The 14620-nt window shown below is 39.0% G+C and overlaps 1 protein-coding gene across 1 annotated transcript in view; it reads right to left on the bottom strand.

Moving 5' to 3' along the window:
* Positions 1–289: 289 nt before the first annotated feature.
* The window catches only part of LOC119879213 (rho GTPase-activating protein 20-like), a gene marked incomplete at its 3' end in the record, with an annotated part of 36481 nt that continues 22150 nt past the window's right edge, over positions 290–14620 (bottom strand). The window contains exons 9-18 of the mRNA XM_038589607.1: positions 13545–13720; positions 12067–12228; positions 10115–10224; positions 9411–9600; positions 8060–8171; positions 6020–6195; positions 4526–4687; positions 2618–2727; positions 1621–1810; positions 290–400 (exon numbers count right to left, since the gene is read on the bottom strand). Coding sequence (XP_038445535.1) covers positions 290–400; positions 1621–1810; positions 2618–2727; positions 4526–4687; positions 6020–6195; positions 8060–8171; positions 9411–9600; positions 10115–10224; positions 12067–12228; positions 13545–13720 — 1499 coding nt within the window. The remainder of the gene's footprint in view (positions 401–1620; positions 1811–2617; positions 2728–4525; positions 4688–6019; positions 6196–8059; positions 8172–9410; positions 9601–10114; positions 10225–12066; positions 12229–13544; positions 13721–14620) is intronic.

Raw genomic sequence — 14620 nt, 5'->3', positions numbered from 1 at the left:
ATAGATGTGAGATCCATTTAAAATTGTGTTAAAAAATCCCCAAACACTGTATCATACCATGCTATTTCCTAATACTGCCAGAAATGTCTTGAAGTGTTCTATGTTTTCTTGGGTTTCCAACAGTGTGAAACCTCCCTGACCTGCTAGCCAGCCTTCAGAGAAGGAGCAGCTGGGAATCATTGCCCTGGGGATGCTCTGGGCTCCAGAACAGGGGCTAAGTATCTGCCATGACCCCTGGCAAACCTTGCTGTCTGTGTCTCCCTAAAGCCTATTAAACTATTCACAGTACCTCAGCCTTCTCATTGTTATGACAACTCTTTGAATGCTCTCCCAAGAGAGAAGTGATGTCTTCTCCAAATATCTTGAGGCAATTTTCAATCAAAAACTGTATAAGAGAAGCCTGTAATGCAAAAAGAACACAATGGGGTGCTCTTTTTATACGGAAGAGTTATAAGTCACATTTTGTTTATAGACCTTGGATCTAACCAAAAATGTGAAAGACTTCTATGAACAATTCAGAGTTGATAATAATATATAGAAACCCAAGTTCTCTAATAAATAACTTAGTGTGATACTTTCTGTTGTACTTTGGGTACAGATTTTAAAATTCTACTAGTCAGTGGGCTAAAGTCCTAATTTGTCACCTAATTTCATACCTAACATTGTGATACCAATGGTTACATCTTTAAAACTAGAATAGTTTTCAAAGCAACCTACCTTCTTAACTTTACTTATTGTGTAAAATTTTACTTCCAGAAAATATTGGGGTTGTAACTTAGGATAATATCTGATTAAAATGTGTAAAGCATAGACAAAATCCTATGAAATCCATTTCTTAAAGAGGGAAGAATGTTTTTTGGAAAGAGGATATTCCTGTGGATTTTTTTTTGATGTTTTGTTTTGTTTTTGAGTAAAAATCACAGGTCTGGAGAGGAAAACATGTCGGTCTGTCTAACCGCATTCCCTTCTCATGTCTTGCTTTGCCTAATGCTGGCTCTCGGCATGAGCTTGGGGAAAAGCTGTCATCTTATTAGGCATCTGTGGCTTCATTAGGATGTTCTGGAATATCTAACTAGTTTCTGTCTGATGTAACAGAGGCAAAAGAGTAGCCAAGTATTATTCTAAATGAGCCACAACTTGCAGAGCAAGGCCAATGTGTTTGGAGCCATGGCGCTCATAGTGACTGAATCACCTAGATGTGTCAGTAACGACCACAGGAGCTGGGTCTTGTTACCATTGTGTCATGAGGAAGCCATGGCTTTGCCCAAAGTTACAAGCTCCCCCTCAAGGATCAGGCTGGAGAGTTGAACCTCGGCTTGTCAACTCCGGAGCCCAGGTCTTTCTATCATATTATGCCACTCTTCTCTTTCTTTTGTTTAGTCAGTCTAGTATTGAATCTCCTGGATGGGAAAGAAGCGACTCAACTGCTCTATATTTCGCAATTTAACAACACCCCTTCCCATATTCCACCAGAGTAGGATAAAGATCTCTGCTATTCCAAGGAAGGCAATGAAGATGTGCACTTTTCAGAACTGATCCTTTGCAATTACTACTACACATTTCAGATTCAAAGCATGGATTCTAAACCCCATATGAGACATATATGAGAGATCTCTCTACCTTTTTAATGAAGTTGTCTTCCAATTCCAAGTTGCAGGAATTAGGTGGACAAAGAATACTTGGGGCTATACACACTGATAAATCATAAGCTGTCATCTGATTGGATGAGGATTGTTGCTCAATGTTGTATAACACACCGAAAAGGTATCGCAAGAGAACAACATTCACTTTTGGCAGCTGTGTTAGAAGCCTAAAGTCAGAAAGATGCACTTTTGAATAAGGCAAGTCATTGCACTTAGCAGTTGGAAGTATAGAGACGGAAAGCAGAGAACATCTTACTAGATCTAGTATACAACCTGCTGTAGCAGAGTTCCAGGCATGAACGTACACAAAAATGTTTTACCAAATTCAATTTCTGAGCTAACCCTCTCTGGTTAAATATTTGACAAACTTAAGGTTATACCATGGGCTGTTGATGCTCTGGCATCTCTCTTAAGCCACTGACTTGTCTACCAGTTTCATATATTCAGAAGTTGTACAATGACTAAGGAGTCTACTTAATAAGGTCAGGAGAAGAGCAATAATAGCCATAAGGCATGCCTGTATTCTGAAACTGGCCTCTGTGGGTGAGAAGAATTGAAATCATTTGGCATTGTATGTTCTCATTCATTTGGGGAATATAAATAATAGTGAAAGGGAATATAAGGGAAGGGAGAAGAAATGTGTGGGAAATATCAGAAAGGGAGACAGAACATAAAGACTCCTAACTCTGGGAAATGAACTAGGGGTGATGGAAGGGGATGAGGGCAGGAGGTAGGGGTGAATAGGTGATGGGCACTGAGGGGGGCACTTGACGGAATGAGCACTGGGTGTTACTCTGTATGTTGGTAAATTGAACACCAATAACAAATAAATTTATTATTAAAAAAAAGAAACCATTTGGCATTGAATGTTATTTTAATGGTCAAAGTGGCAAGAAGGAAACCAATATTTTGTAATGGTATATTGGCTGTATTTCTGAGCCATGACCAGAGTAGAGTAATTATTGCATCATTACCTCTGGGCAGCATTTATTTTTTCCTTCTGAGTCACTTCGTCAAGAACACCAAGCCATTTTTCATAGAGGTCCGATGAAAGTAAACTTCCTTCGATATTTTCAAGAAAATCCTTATGTGGATAAAAAAAAATACACACAAATATACACAGAAACACACACACACATATATATGCATATATAATACAAAATATATATTGGAAATATCACAGAGAAAACACTTAGTTGAAAACTTCAGTTGAGTTCCTACTTCCTTCATAGATACCCAAACTGTGACCCACAGGGGGGGTCAGCTTGACTCTCCATTGACTTGTACATGCAAAAGCAGGTTGTGGATTTTCTCTGACAAAAATGAAAGCATCAAAGCAGAGCATAGCCTTCACTGGAAAGGAAGACAAAGCTCCCTTCCATCATATGGAACTTACTCTTTTGTGTGCTTTTATGCAAACTACTACAAAAGCTACTCTCATAATTGCATCATTCTTCCTTTCCTGAACTATACAAAAGTAGAGAGTCTAATGGCAAACTCATGATGGTCCTGAGGATGTATTCATTTCTAGTGTAGACCAATTCTCCAGAGAGCTTGACATGATACTATTCAGGCCAAGGTTGCAGAGTCTGATTCTCCACAAAGATTAGTCAACTTTAGGTAGGGAAAGCTTCAGAAATGTCTAAGAACTCTATGCACACGTGGTCACCATCTTCCTAGTCTGTGCCTATAACACGGAAATAGAAAAGACCCTACTAAGTCTTGCAAGAAACATTAATTGTATGTGTGCACCTTCAAGAGGGAAACACTTATCATGGTATTCAAGTGCCTAATGGATGATCATTCTTTTCCTTTTGTCTTGATGCCTATATATATATTTACTGGCGTGTTTTACTCTAGCCCAGTGTAGTAGTGGTCAGAGACTATTGCTATCTTTCATATAGTTAAACAGTAATGGGGGACAAGCAAAGACCAAATGTGACAAGGAAGGACCACATATGACCTTGGTTTTAAGAGTGTCATCATTACTGCCTTGACATAGTTTTGTTGAGAGCTGTTAGCAAGTGCCAAGGTAGATGGATTAAATTCTCTATTCTAGTTCTCACATCTTTCTCCATTACCATTTTAGCAATAGAATGGGACATCTGTGATGTAGCTGTATAATTTCCAAATTAATCTATTTCTTGAGTCGATCTACTGAATTTTCAGAATACCAAAGTACTTTTGTCTGTTGCACCTACTCCAAAAGATAGATTTATCGAAAGAGGCATGTAGCTAGAGGTGGTTACCATGTCGTTATAACCTTGGATGGTGGGATAGACATCTCAAATATTAACTAAAGGATGCCTAGGATGTGGTGAAAGGAGACACAAATGGCAAAATCCTTCCTCCATGACTTATAAAAGGCACTAAGAAACAGGAGACAATGAGACAATGATGGTTAAGAATGATTGGTTGCCTCACTGAGCCTTTTTTAGATTCCTCATAAAGTAAACATGTGCTTACTATTGTGAACTTCTATACCTATCTTCAAATGTTTCATATGAGTTTTCTTTTGGAAACTGCCTTCATTAGGAGTGTGGTGAGGAAGTCATCAAAAGCAGATGTTTGCTTTGGTAAACATTATGTAGGTGTCAGTGTATATTTTGAAATTTCTTATTATTACTAGTAGTCATATTAGTATTAGTATTTTGCATGAAGTCTTCAGGTGGGTGGTGTGTGGTGAAAACAGAAAGTATTTCTAATGTATGGGGCTTTTAACTCCTACAGTACCTTCCTTAAATTTTGAATTCATGAAGTGTTTTCCAGTTTGAGAAGCTCTTAATCAGTTTTGCCCATGTCGCTCCTTGGGCAATCATAATGAAAGACACCAATCACAGCTTGACTTACTCATGTGTGGATAAAGCTAGAACTTTCCCCACCTTTAAAACAAATGCTACCACAAGAACAGATTTGCTGTAATGCCTCACTCTGTCTCCAGAATTCAGTTTCTTCTTTAGGATTCTGCATGACTTTATACTACCTGGTTTTCTGAATATGCCTTCTGTGAGTGGTCCTTTCTCATTGATAAAGGAAAGCATATCCTGTAAGAAAAAAAGAAGAGTATATGGCATTTCATATCCCAAGCCCAGAGTAAAAGCTTGCTACCTTTTTGAAAGAGCTAGGCTATGTGATGGTATACGGTTTTAGAGCTGGAAGGAGTAAAGTCGATTTAGATTCTTTAGTCAATGTCTCTCTATAGTTTCTACCCAAAATCCACCTTAGAGTCATACACTGAAACATTGTAATCACTTATTTTAATCAGATTTTTTTTTCATTGAATTTACCCTTTTAAATCAAACTTCCGTGTTTCAAGGCCTTTGTGGAATCCTCGCCTGTCTCCTAATTTACCAGTCTTGTTTCCTTATTCCCTTACATAGATGCTCTTCCCCAAGTATGGAAATCTTTTTGCCATACTCATTTCCCATTTGTTGATTCCTCTTTAAGTGATTGTATCCTCCATTCCTACTATCTCTATTTCCCTTCCTCTTTAAAAAAAAAAAAAACAAAACCTCAAATGCTCTCTTCTTATTATCTGATTACATTTCCTTCATGAGTCCTTCACTGTCTTTTGCTCTATCTTCATGTTCTCTCCCTGCAGTGTAGAAAGATAATAAGGGCTGGAGTCTGATAGACCAAGGGATCGGAAACCTATTATTATGCTTCTGATCTATTGTGTGACCTGGGGCAAATGCGAACTGTACTGAAAGCTTCAAATTCATTTGTAAAGTGTGGAGGATGATAGTTCCAGCTTCCCCTAAAATTGCTGTGATGCAAGGACTGGGGAAGTAGCAAGCATGTAACTAACGTGGTTAATTTCTTCACACCTAGGATAACATTCCCAAATCTAGTGCAGGGTTGCAGAGGTACTGGGTACTCAGTAAATTTCCACACTGACAATTCATTACACTGATTTGAGATAACACAGGCCAAACTCTGTGGCTGTCATGTTAACGTGTTCTTTTAGAATTAGCAGATTCATATATGCCTCAGGATGAGTCTTTATGCTTAGGTAAGATATTTTCAGTTGTTAGATTAAGTAGACTCAGTTGAAGGAGACCTGAGACTACTGTGAGTTCAGGAAGACAATAGCAGAATGTGAAGATGATTCATGCACACAGAGTCCATTTTGACTGATCTGAACAAGGCCTACATGGGTCTCTGTGGAAACAAGTGGAATGGACAAAACGTCGTTCTGTTGTATTGGCCAAATGACTTTCCAGTAGGTAAATCAAATGACACTAGCAAAGCTTCTCAGCCAAAGCCAGGGACTGTCTAATGATTTCTCCACTTGAGGGTTGGTCTGCATGAGAACACTTGGCCTCTCCGAGGTCCCTCTCCTCAGGAAGGCAATAAAAGACCTAACTGAGACCTACCAGTATTGGTAAGGGCATGATGTCCTTATCAAAGATATCCGTAAGGGAAACTCCAAAGAGCTGTCCTGGTTTTGCAGACAGTAGAGCTGTGCACTGGTTGTACTGGGAAGTGCCAATGCGCTGGCAAAAGGCCGAGTCTCTAAAAGAAGTGCTTTTCAACTTGTTCTGGACTGAATCTAAGGAAGAAGGGAGATTAGTGTGTTTTAATTCACTTAGCCTTATTTTCACCATTACCATTATACAGTGTGTTCATTGCAGGGCTAGAAGAGGGAAACTGAGTCATTTGTTGTGTAGAACTCTCCATGTTCTGATGTTGGCTAACAGCATCCTCATGGCATTGTTGAGTTCTTGCCCATATCCTTCACACTGATGGTTAAACCTTGGGACTTGATCAGATTGAAAGTCAGTATTTCCTGTGCCATCAGTTACTGTCTTTGCAATGCAACAGGAGGCACTGAACCTGTAGATGTTTGTTTTCTACTGGAGTGAACAGTGGGTTCAGCTGTCAGATCTGATTTTAAAAGCTAGAAGGATTTGTTATCCAAATCAGGCTGAGTTTGGAAATCCTCTGCTTTCACATCCAGTCTGAGACCAGAACTGCACAGATGAGTCTCCACTGAAGTGTTATGTGAATCATAACCAAAGCAATGGTTGTGTAAACTACTGAGTTATGGAATGATTTTTATTATCCATATAAAAGTATACAACACAGTACAATACAATTCAAAAGGTATGTCATAGGATATGATAGGCATTGAAGATAGAGGAGATAATTTGTGGGAAGATTTCCTCAATATGAATATATGGGACCAAGGAAAAAACTTTAAATGGAAATAGCTGGGTCTTGGAAGGGGTTCATTTCTCATTCATTGGAAAAACAGATAAAGAGGAAGTGTCAAGGGTCATTATGGAGATTCCAGTCTTCAGTAACTTACTAAACTGTAGACATGTAGGTGGATGGACCACATGGGGACTTGGTAGCATTCTGCAGTTGTGCTCTTTTGGAAATCACTATCACTCTCACTGGCTTGGATTCAACAGTTTGTTTTTCTGTCACTGAGGACATGAAAAACAAACACTTGTCTTGCACCAGCATATTCTCAGACATGGCACTAGACTCATCTTAATTCCTGATGACACGGATTGTCCAAAGGCTTCCCTCAACACAATGAGGTATATGTCGTAAAACGAAGACATGTCAAAAGTATGGAGGGATTGATGATGTGTGTCTCCAGGTTCTGAATCTAAACTCTGTTTTACAAAAAATGGGGTGTTGCCAGTGAGCTGTGATTAGCTAGGCTCAAATAATACTCGCACTAGTCTCAGGGGAACTTCTCCTAGTTCTAATATTTGCTTTTTAGAAATGTTTTTACATCCCTTATCTTATTGAATCTTGACAACATTTCTAAGATTTAGACATTACTTTTATCCAGCATTTTAGGCATGAATAGAGTGATACCAAGCTAGTAATTGGCCAAAGGTTGTATATCTGATAAATGGGGGCACTGGAGTTTGTACTCTGGAGAGATGATTGACATCAAGTCAAATCCTTTTCTCTCAATGATGCTGGTTCCTTTCAACTCATTTTAAAGAGCACTGGAATCCTGTGGTGCCTCAAGAGCCACTGATCAAAAAGAGGATGGAGCAGGAATAAAAGTCGCATGCTCTGGTTTCAACCAGAGCACATTTATATATTATAAGTAGAAATTAATACTTATGCATTATACATTTAACTACATATATCATATAATATAGATGTGGGATCCATTTAAAATTGTGTTAAAAAAAATTCCCAAACACTGTATCATACCATGCTATCTCCTAATACTGCCAGAAACATCTGGAAGTTTCTATGCTTTCTTGGGTCTCCAACAGTGTGAAACCTCCCTTGACCTGCTAGCCAGTCTTCAGAAGAAGGAGCAGCTGGGAATCATTGCCCTGGGGATGCTCTGGGCTCCAGAACAGGGCTAAGTATCTGCCATGACCCTTGGGAACCTTGCTGTCCATGTCTCCCTAAGCCTATTAAACTATTCACAGTACCTGCAGCCTTCTCATTGTTATGACAACTCTTTGAATTCTCTCCCAAGAGAGAAGTGATGTCTTCTCCAAATATCTTGAGGCAATTTTCGATCAAAAACTGTACAAGAGAAGCCTGTAATGCAAAAAGAACACAATGGGGTGCTCTTTTTCATATGGAAGAGTTAGAAGTCACATTTTGTTTATAGACCTTGGATCTAACCAAAAATGTGAAAGACTTCTATGAAAAATTCAGAGTTCATAAAAATATATAGAAACCCAAGTTCTCTAATAAAATAAGAAAGAGTAATACTTTTTGTTGTACTTTGGGTACAGATTTTAAAATATTACTAGTCAGTGGACTAAAGTCCTAATTTGTTGCCTAATTTAATACCTAACATTGTGATACCAAAGGTTACATCTTTAAAACTAGGATAGTTTTCAAAGTAATGTACCTTCTAAAAGTTTATGTATTTTGTAAAATTTTGCTTCCAGAAAATATTGGATTGTAACTTAGTATCATAACTGATTAAAATGTAAAAAGCATAGACAAAGTCCTATGAAATCCATTTCTTAAATAGGGAAGAATAGTTTTTGGAAAGTGGATATTCTTGTGGATTTTTTTTTTGATGTTTTCTTTTCTTTTCTTTTCTTTTTTTTTTGAGTAAAAACTCACAGGGCTGGGGGAAATCATGTCTGTCTGTCTAACCACAGTCCCTTCTCATGTCTTGCTTTGCTTAATGCTGGCTCTCGGCATGAGCTTGGGGAAAAGCTGTCATCTTATTAGGCATCTGTGGCTTCATTAGGATGTTCTGGAATATCTCACTAGTTTCTGTCTGATGTAACAGAGGCAAAAGAGTAGCCAAGTATTTTTCTAAATGAGCCACAACTTTCAGAGCAAAGCCAATGTGTTTGGAGCCATGGGTGCTCATAGTGCCCGAGCCACCTAGGATGTGCCAGTAACGACCACAGGAGCTGGGTCTTGTTACCATTGTGTTATGAGGAAACCATGGCTTTGCCCAAGGTTACAAGCTCCCCCCTCCAGGATCAGGCTGAGAGTTGAACCTTGCCTTGTCAAACTCCAGAGCCCAGGTCTTTTCTATCATATTATATCACTCTTCTCTCTCTTTTGTTTAGTCAGTCTAGTATTGAATCTCCTGGATGGGAAAGAAGCGACTCAACTGCTCTGCGTTTCCCACTTTAACAACACCCCTTCCCATATTCCACCAGAGAAGGATAGCAAACTCTGCCATTCCAAGAAAGCCTATGAAGATGTGCACTTTTCAGAACTGATCCTTCGCAATTACTACTACACATTTCAGATTCAAAGCATGGATTCTAAACCCCAGGGGACACATATGAGAGATCTCTCTACCTTTTTAATGAAGTTGTCTTCCAATTCCAAGCTGCAGGAATTAAGTGGACAAAGAATGCTTGGGGCTATACACACTGATAAATCATAAGCTGTCATCTGATTGGATGAGGATTGTTGCTCAATGTTGTATAACACACCGAAAAGGTATCGCAAGAGAACAACATTCGCTTTTGGCAGCTGTGTTAGAAGCCTAAAGTCAGAAAGATGCACTTTTGAATAAGGCAAGTCATTGCACTTAGCAGTTGGAAGTATAGAGACGGAAAGCAGAGAACATCTTTCTAGATCTAGTATGCAACCTGCTGTAGCAGAGTTCCAGGCATGAACGTACACAAAAGTGTTTTACCAAATTCAATTTCTGAGCTAACCCTCTCTGGTTAAATGTTCGACAAACTTTAGGTTATGCCACTGGCTGTTGATGCACTGGCATCTCTCAGGCCACTGACTTTGTGTACCAGTTTCATATATTCAGAAGTTGTACAGTGACTAAGGAGTCAATGTTAATAAGTTCAGGAGAAGTACAATAATAGCCATAAGGCATGCTTGTATTCTGAAACTGGCCTCCATTGGTGAGAAGAATCGAAACTATTTGGCATTGAATGTTATTTTAGTGGTCAAAGTGGCAAGAAGGAAGCCAATATTTTCCTAATAGTATATTGGCTGTATTCTGAGCCATGACCAGAGTAGAGTAATTATTGCATCATTACCTCTGGGCTGCATTTATTTTTTCCTTCTCAGTCACTTCGTTAAGAACACCAAGCCATTTTTCATAGAGTTTGGATGAAAGTAAACTTCCTTCGATATTTTCAAGAAAATCCTTATGTGGATAAAAGAAAAATACACACAGACACACTCACATATGCAATATAGATATTGGAAATATTACAGAGAAAACAGTTGCAAACTTCAGTTCAGTCTCTACTTACGTCATAGATACCCAAACTGTGACCCACATGGAACTCTGCTCTGATTCTCTATTGACTTGCACGTGAAAAGCAGGTGTGTGGATTTTCTCCAACAAAAATGAAAGCATCTAAGCAGAGCCTAGGCTTCAGTGTAAATGAGGACAAAGCTCCCTTCTATCATATGGCACTTTTGTGTGCTTTTCTGCAAACTATTACAAAAGCTACTCTCATAATCGCTTCATTCTTCCTTTCCTGTACTGTACAAAAGTAGAGAGTCTAATGGCAAACTCATGATGGTCCTGAGGATGTATTCATTTCTAGTGTAGGCCAATTCTCCAGAGAGTTTGACATGATACTATTCAGGCCAAGGTTGCAGAGTCTGATTCTCCACAAAGATTAGTCAACTTTAGGTAGGGAAAGCTTCAGAAATGCCTAAGAACTCTATGCACACGTGGTCACCATCTTCCTAGTCTGTGCCTATAACACGGAAAGAGAAAGGATCCTACTAAGTCTTGCTAGAAACATCAATTGTATGTGTGCACCTTCAAGAGGGCAACACTTATCATGCTATTTGAGTACCTAATGTATCATCATTCTTTCCCCTGTCTCTTGATGCCTATATATATATTTACTGGTGTGTTTTACTGTAGTCCAATGTAGTAGTGGTCAGGGACTATTGGTATCTTTCATATAGTTGAACAGAAATGGGGGACAAGCTCTGCCTATGTCTCTGCCTCTCTCTTTCTCTCTGTGACTATCATAAATAATAATAAAAAAAATTAAAAGAAAAGAAATGGGGGACAAGAAAAGACCAAATGTGACAAGGAAGGACCAAATATGACCTTGATTCTAAGAGTGTCATCATTACTGCCTTAACTTAGTTTTGTTGATAACTGTTAGCAAGTGCCAAGGTAGATGGATTAAATTCTCTATTCTAGTTCTCACATCTTTCTCCATTACGGTTTAGCAATAGAACAGGATATCTGTGATGTAGCTGTATAATTTCCAAATTAATCTAGTTCTTGAATCGATCTCTTGACTTTCCAGAATTCCAAACTACTTTTGTCTGTTGCACCTACTCCAAAAGTTCGATTTATCCAAACTGGCATGTAGCAAGAGCTGGTTAACATGTCATTATAACCTTGGATGGTGGGCTAGACATCACAAATATTAACTAAAGGATGCCGAGGATGTGGTGAAAGGAGACACAAATGGCAAAATCCTTCCTTCATGAGTTATAAAGTAAAAGACATCAAGAAACAGGAGACAGTGATGGTTAAGAATGATTGGTCACCTCACTGAGCCTTTTTGTATTCCTCATAAAGTAAACATTTGCTTACTATTGTGAAATTCCCTACCTATTCTCAAATTTTTCATATGATTTTTCTTTTGGAAACTGCCTTCATTAGGAGCGTGGTGAGGATGTCATCAAAAGCAGATGTTTGCTTTGGTAAATATTATGTATGTGTCAGTGTATACTTTGAAATTTATTATTATTACTAGTAGTCATATTAGTATTAGTATTTTGCATGGAGTCCTCAGGTAGGCTGTTCATGGTGATAACAGAAAGTATTTCTAATTTATGGGGCTTTTAACTCCTACAGTAGCTTCCTTAAATTTGATTTCATGAAGTGTTTTCCAGTTTGACAAGTTCTTAATCAGTTATGCCTATGTTGGTTCCTGGGCAATCGTAATGAAAGACACCAATCACAGCTTCAGTTACCCATGTGTGGTAAAGCTAGAACTTTCCCCACCTTTAAAACACATGCTACCACATGAACAGATTTGCTGTAACAGTTAACTCTGTCCCCAGAATTTAGTTTCTCTTTTAGGTTTCTGCATGAATTTATACAGGCTGGTTTTCTGAAGATGCCTTCCAGGAGTGGTCCTTTCCGATTGATCACGGAAAGCATATCCTGTAGGAAAAAAAGAAGAGTATATGGCATTTCATATCCCAAGCCCAGAGCAAAAGCTTGCTTCCTTTTTGAAAGAGCTAGGCTATCGGATGGTTTACGGTTTTAGAGCTGGAAGACTAAAGTCAATTTAGATTCTTTAGTCAATGTCTCTCTATAGTTTTACCCAAAATCCACCTTACATACACTGAAACTTTGTAATCACTTATTTAAATCAGATTTTTTCATTGAATTTACCCTTTTAAATCAAACTTCTGTGTTTCTAGGCCTTTGTGGAATCCTCGCCTGTCTCCTACTTTACCAGTTTTGGCTCCTTATTCTCTTACATAGATGCCCTTCCCCATGTTTTCAAATCTTTTTGCCATACTCATTTCCCATTTGTTGATTCCTCTTTAAGTGTTTGTATCCTCCATTCCTACTATCTCTATTTCCCTTCCTCTTTAAAAAAAAAAAAAACAAAACCTCAAATGCTCTCTTCTTATTATCTGATTACATTTCTTTCATGAGTCTTTCACTGTCTTTTGCTCTATCTTCATGTTCTCTCCCTGCAGTATAGAAAGATAATAAGGGCTGGAGTCTGATAGACCAAGGGATCGGAAACCTATTATCATTCTGATCATTTGTGTGACCTGGGGCACATGCGAACTATATTGAAAGCTAATTCATTTGTAAAGTGTGGAGGATAATAGTTCCAGCTACCCCCTAAAATGGCTGTGATGCAAGGACTGGGGTAGTAGCAAGCATGTAACTAACATGGTAAATTTTTTCACACCTAGGATAACATTCCCAAATCTAGTGCAGGGTTGCAGAGGTACTGGGTACTCAGTAAATTTCCACACTGAAAATTCAGTGCACTGATTTGAGATAACACAGGCCAAACGCTGTGGCTGTCATTTAACATGCTCTTTTAGAATTAGCAGATTCATATATGCCTCAGGATGAGACTTTATGCTTAGGTAAGATATTTTCAGTTGTTAGATTAAGTAGACTCAGTTGAAGGAGACCTGCGACTACTGTGAGTTCAGGAAGACAATAGCAGAATGTGAAGATGATTCATGCACACAGAGTCCATTTTGACTGATCTGAACAGGCCTACATGGGTCTCTGTGGAAACAAGTGGAATGGACAAAACGTCGTTCTGTTGTATTGGCCAAATGACTCTGCAGTAGGTAAATCAAATGACACTAGCAAAGCTTCTCAGCCAAAGCCAGGGTCTGTCTAATGATTTCTCCATTTAAGGGTTGGTTTGCATGAGAACACTTGGCCTCTCCAAGGTCCCTCTCCTCAGGAAGGTAATAAAAGACCAAACTGAGACCTACCAGTATTGGGAAGGGCAAGTTGTCCTTATCACAGATACCTGTGAGGGAAACCCCAAAGAGTTGTCGTGGTTTTGCAGATGGTGCAACTCTGCAGTGGTTTTTCTGGCAAGTGCCAGCGCGCCACCAAAAGGCCCAGTCTCTGAAAACAGTGCTTTTCATGGTCTTCTGGCCTGAATCTAAGGAAGAAGGGAGATTAGTGTATTTTAATTCACTTAGCCTTATTTTCACCATTGCCATTATACAGTGTGTTCATTGTAGTGGCTAGAAGAGGGAAACTGAGTCATTTATTTGTAGAACTCTCCTCGTTCTGATGTTGGCTAACAGCATCCTCATGGTGTTGATAAGTTCTTACCCATATCCTTCAGACTGATGGTTAAACTTTGGGACTTGATCAGATTGAAGGTCAGTATTTCCTGTGCCATCAGTTACTGCCGGTTACACTGCATCAGGAGGCACTGAACCTGTAGATGTGTTTTCTACTGGAGTGAACAGTGGGTTCAGGTGTCAGATCTGATTTTAAAAGCTAGAAGGATTTGGTATGCAAATCAGGCTGAGTGTGGTAATCCTCTGCTTTCACAGCCAGTCTCCCCTCAGCCTCAGATTTCCTCTTTGGCTTTCTGAGTGCTCAAGTTCTACCATCCAAAGGATCTGCTTCTCAGGACACAATCTGCCTGAGCCCTACTTCTATGTTCCTCTGCTCTGGGCCATCTTCAAGGATGACTTGCTGCAGTCAGGGTCCTTGGGATGTTGTCATTACATGCTGGCCCTCTGGTGGCTGTGTTTTCTTGTCATACCCCACCAACCCACCCAGAGATGATGTTTTCGGTTAAATAGGTTGAACATTTACTGAAAAGAGACTAAACCACAATGAAGTGTGGAAACACACTTCCTCACACACACACTCAAACATATATGTAAATATACACCTACACACAAGTACAAGGCTTGAAAGAAATCATAGAAAAGCAAAACAATGAGAGGTTATGAATGCATTTATAGAGGTTATGAATGCATATGCACCAGTTTCCAGAGATGATTTTTAATTACTCAACATTCCCTATGAAGGAAGAGCTTTC

The sequence above is a fragment of the Canis lupus genome, unplaced genomic scaffold (genome assembly GCF_011100685.1).
Source record: "Canis lupus familiaris isolate Mischka breed German Shepherd unplaced genomic scaffold, alternate assembly UU_Cfam_GSD_1.0 chrUn_S440H601, whole genome shotgun sequence".
Taxonomy (NCBI): Eukaryota; Metazoa; Chordata; class Mammalia; order Carnivora; family Canidae; genus Canis; species Canis lupus.
The sequence above is the reverse complement of the archived record's forward strand: the minus strand, read 5'-3'. Positions and strand labels throughout refer to the sequence as shown.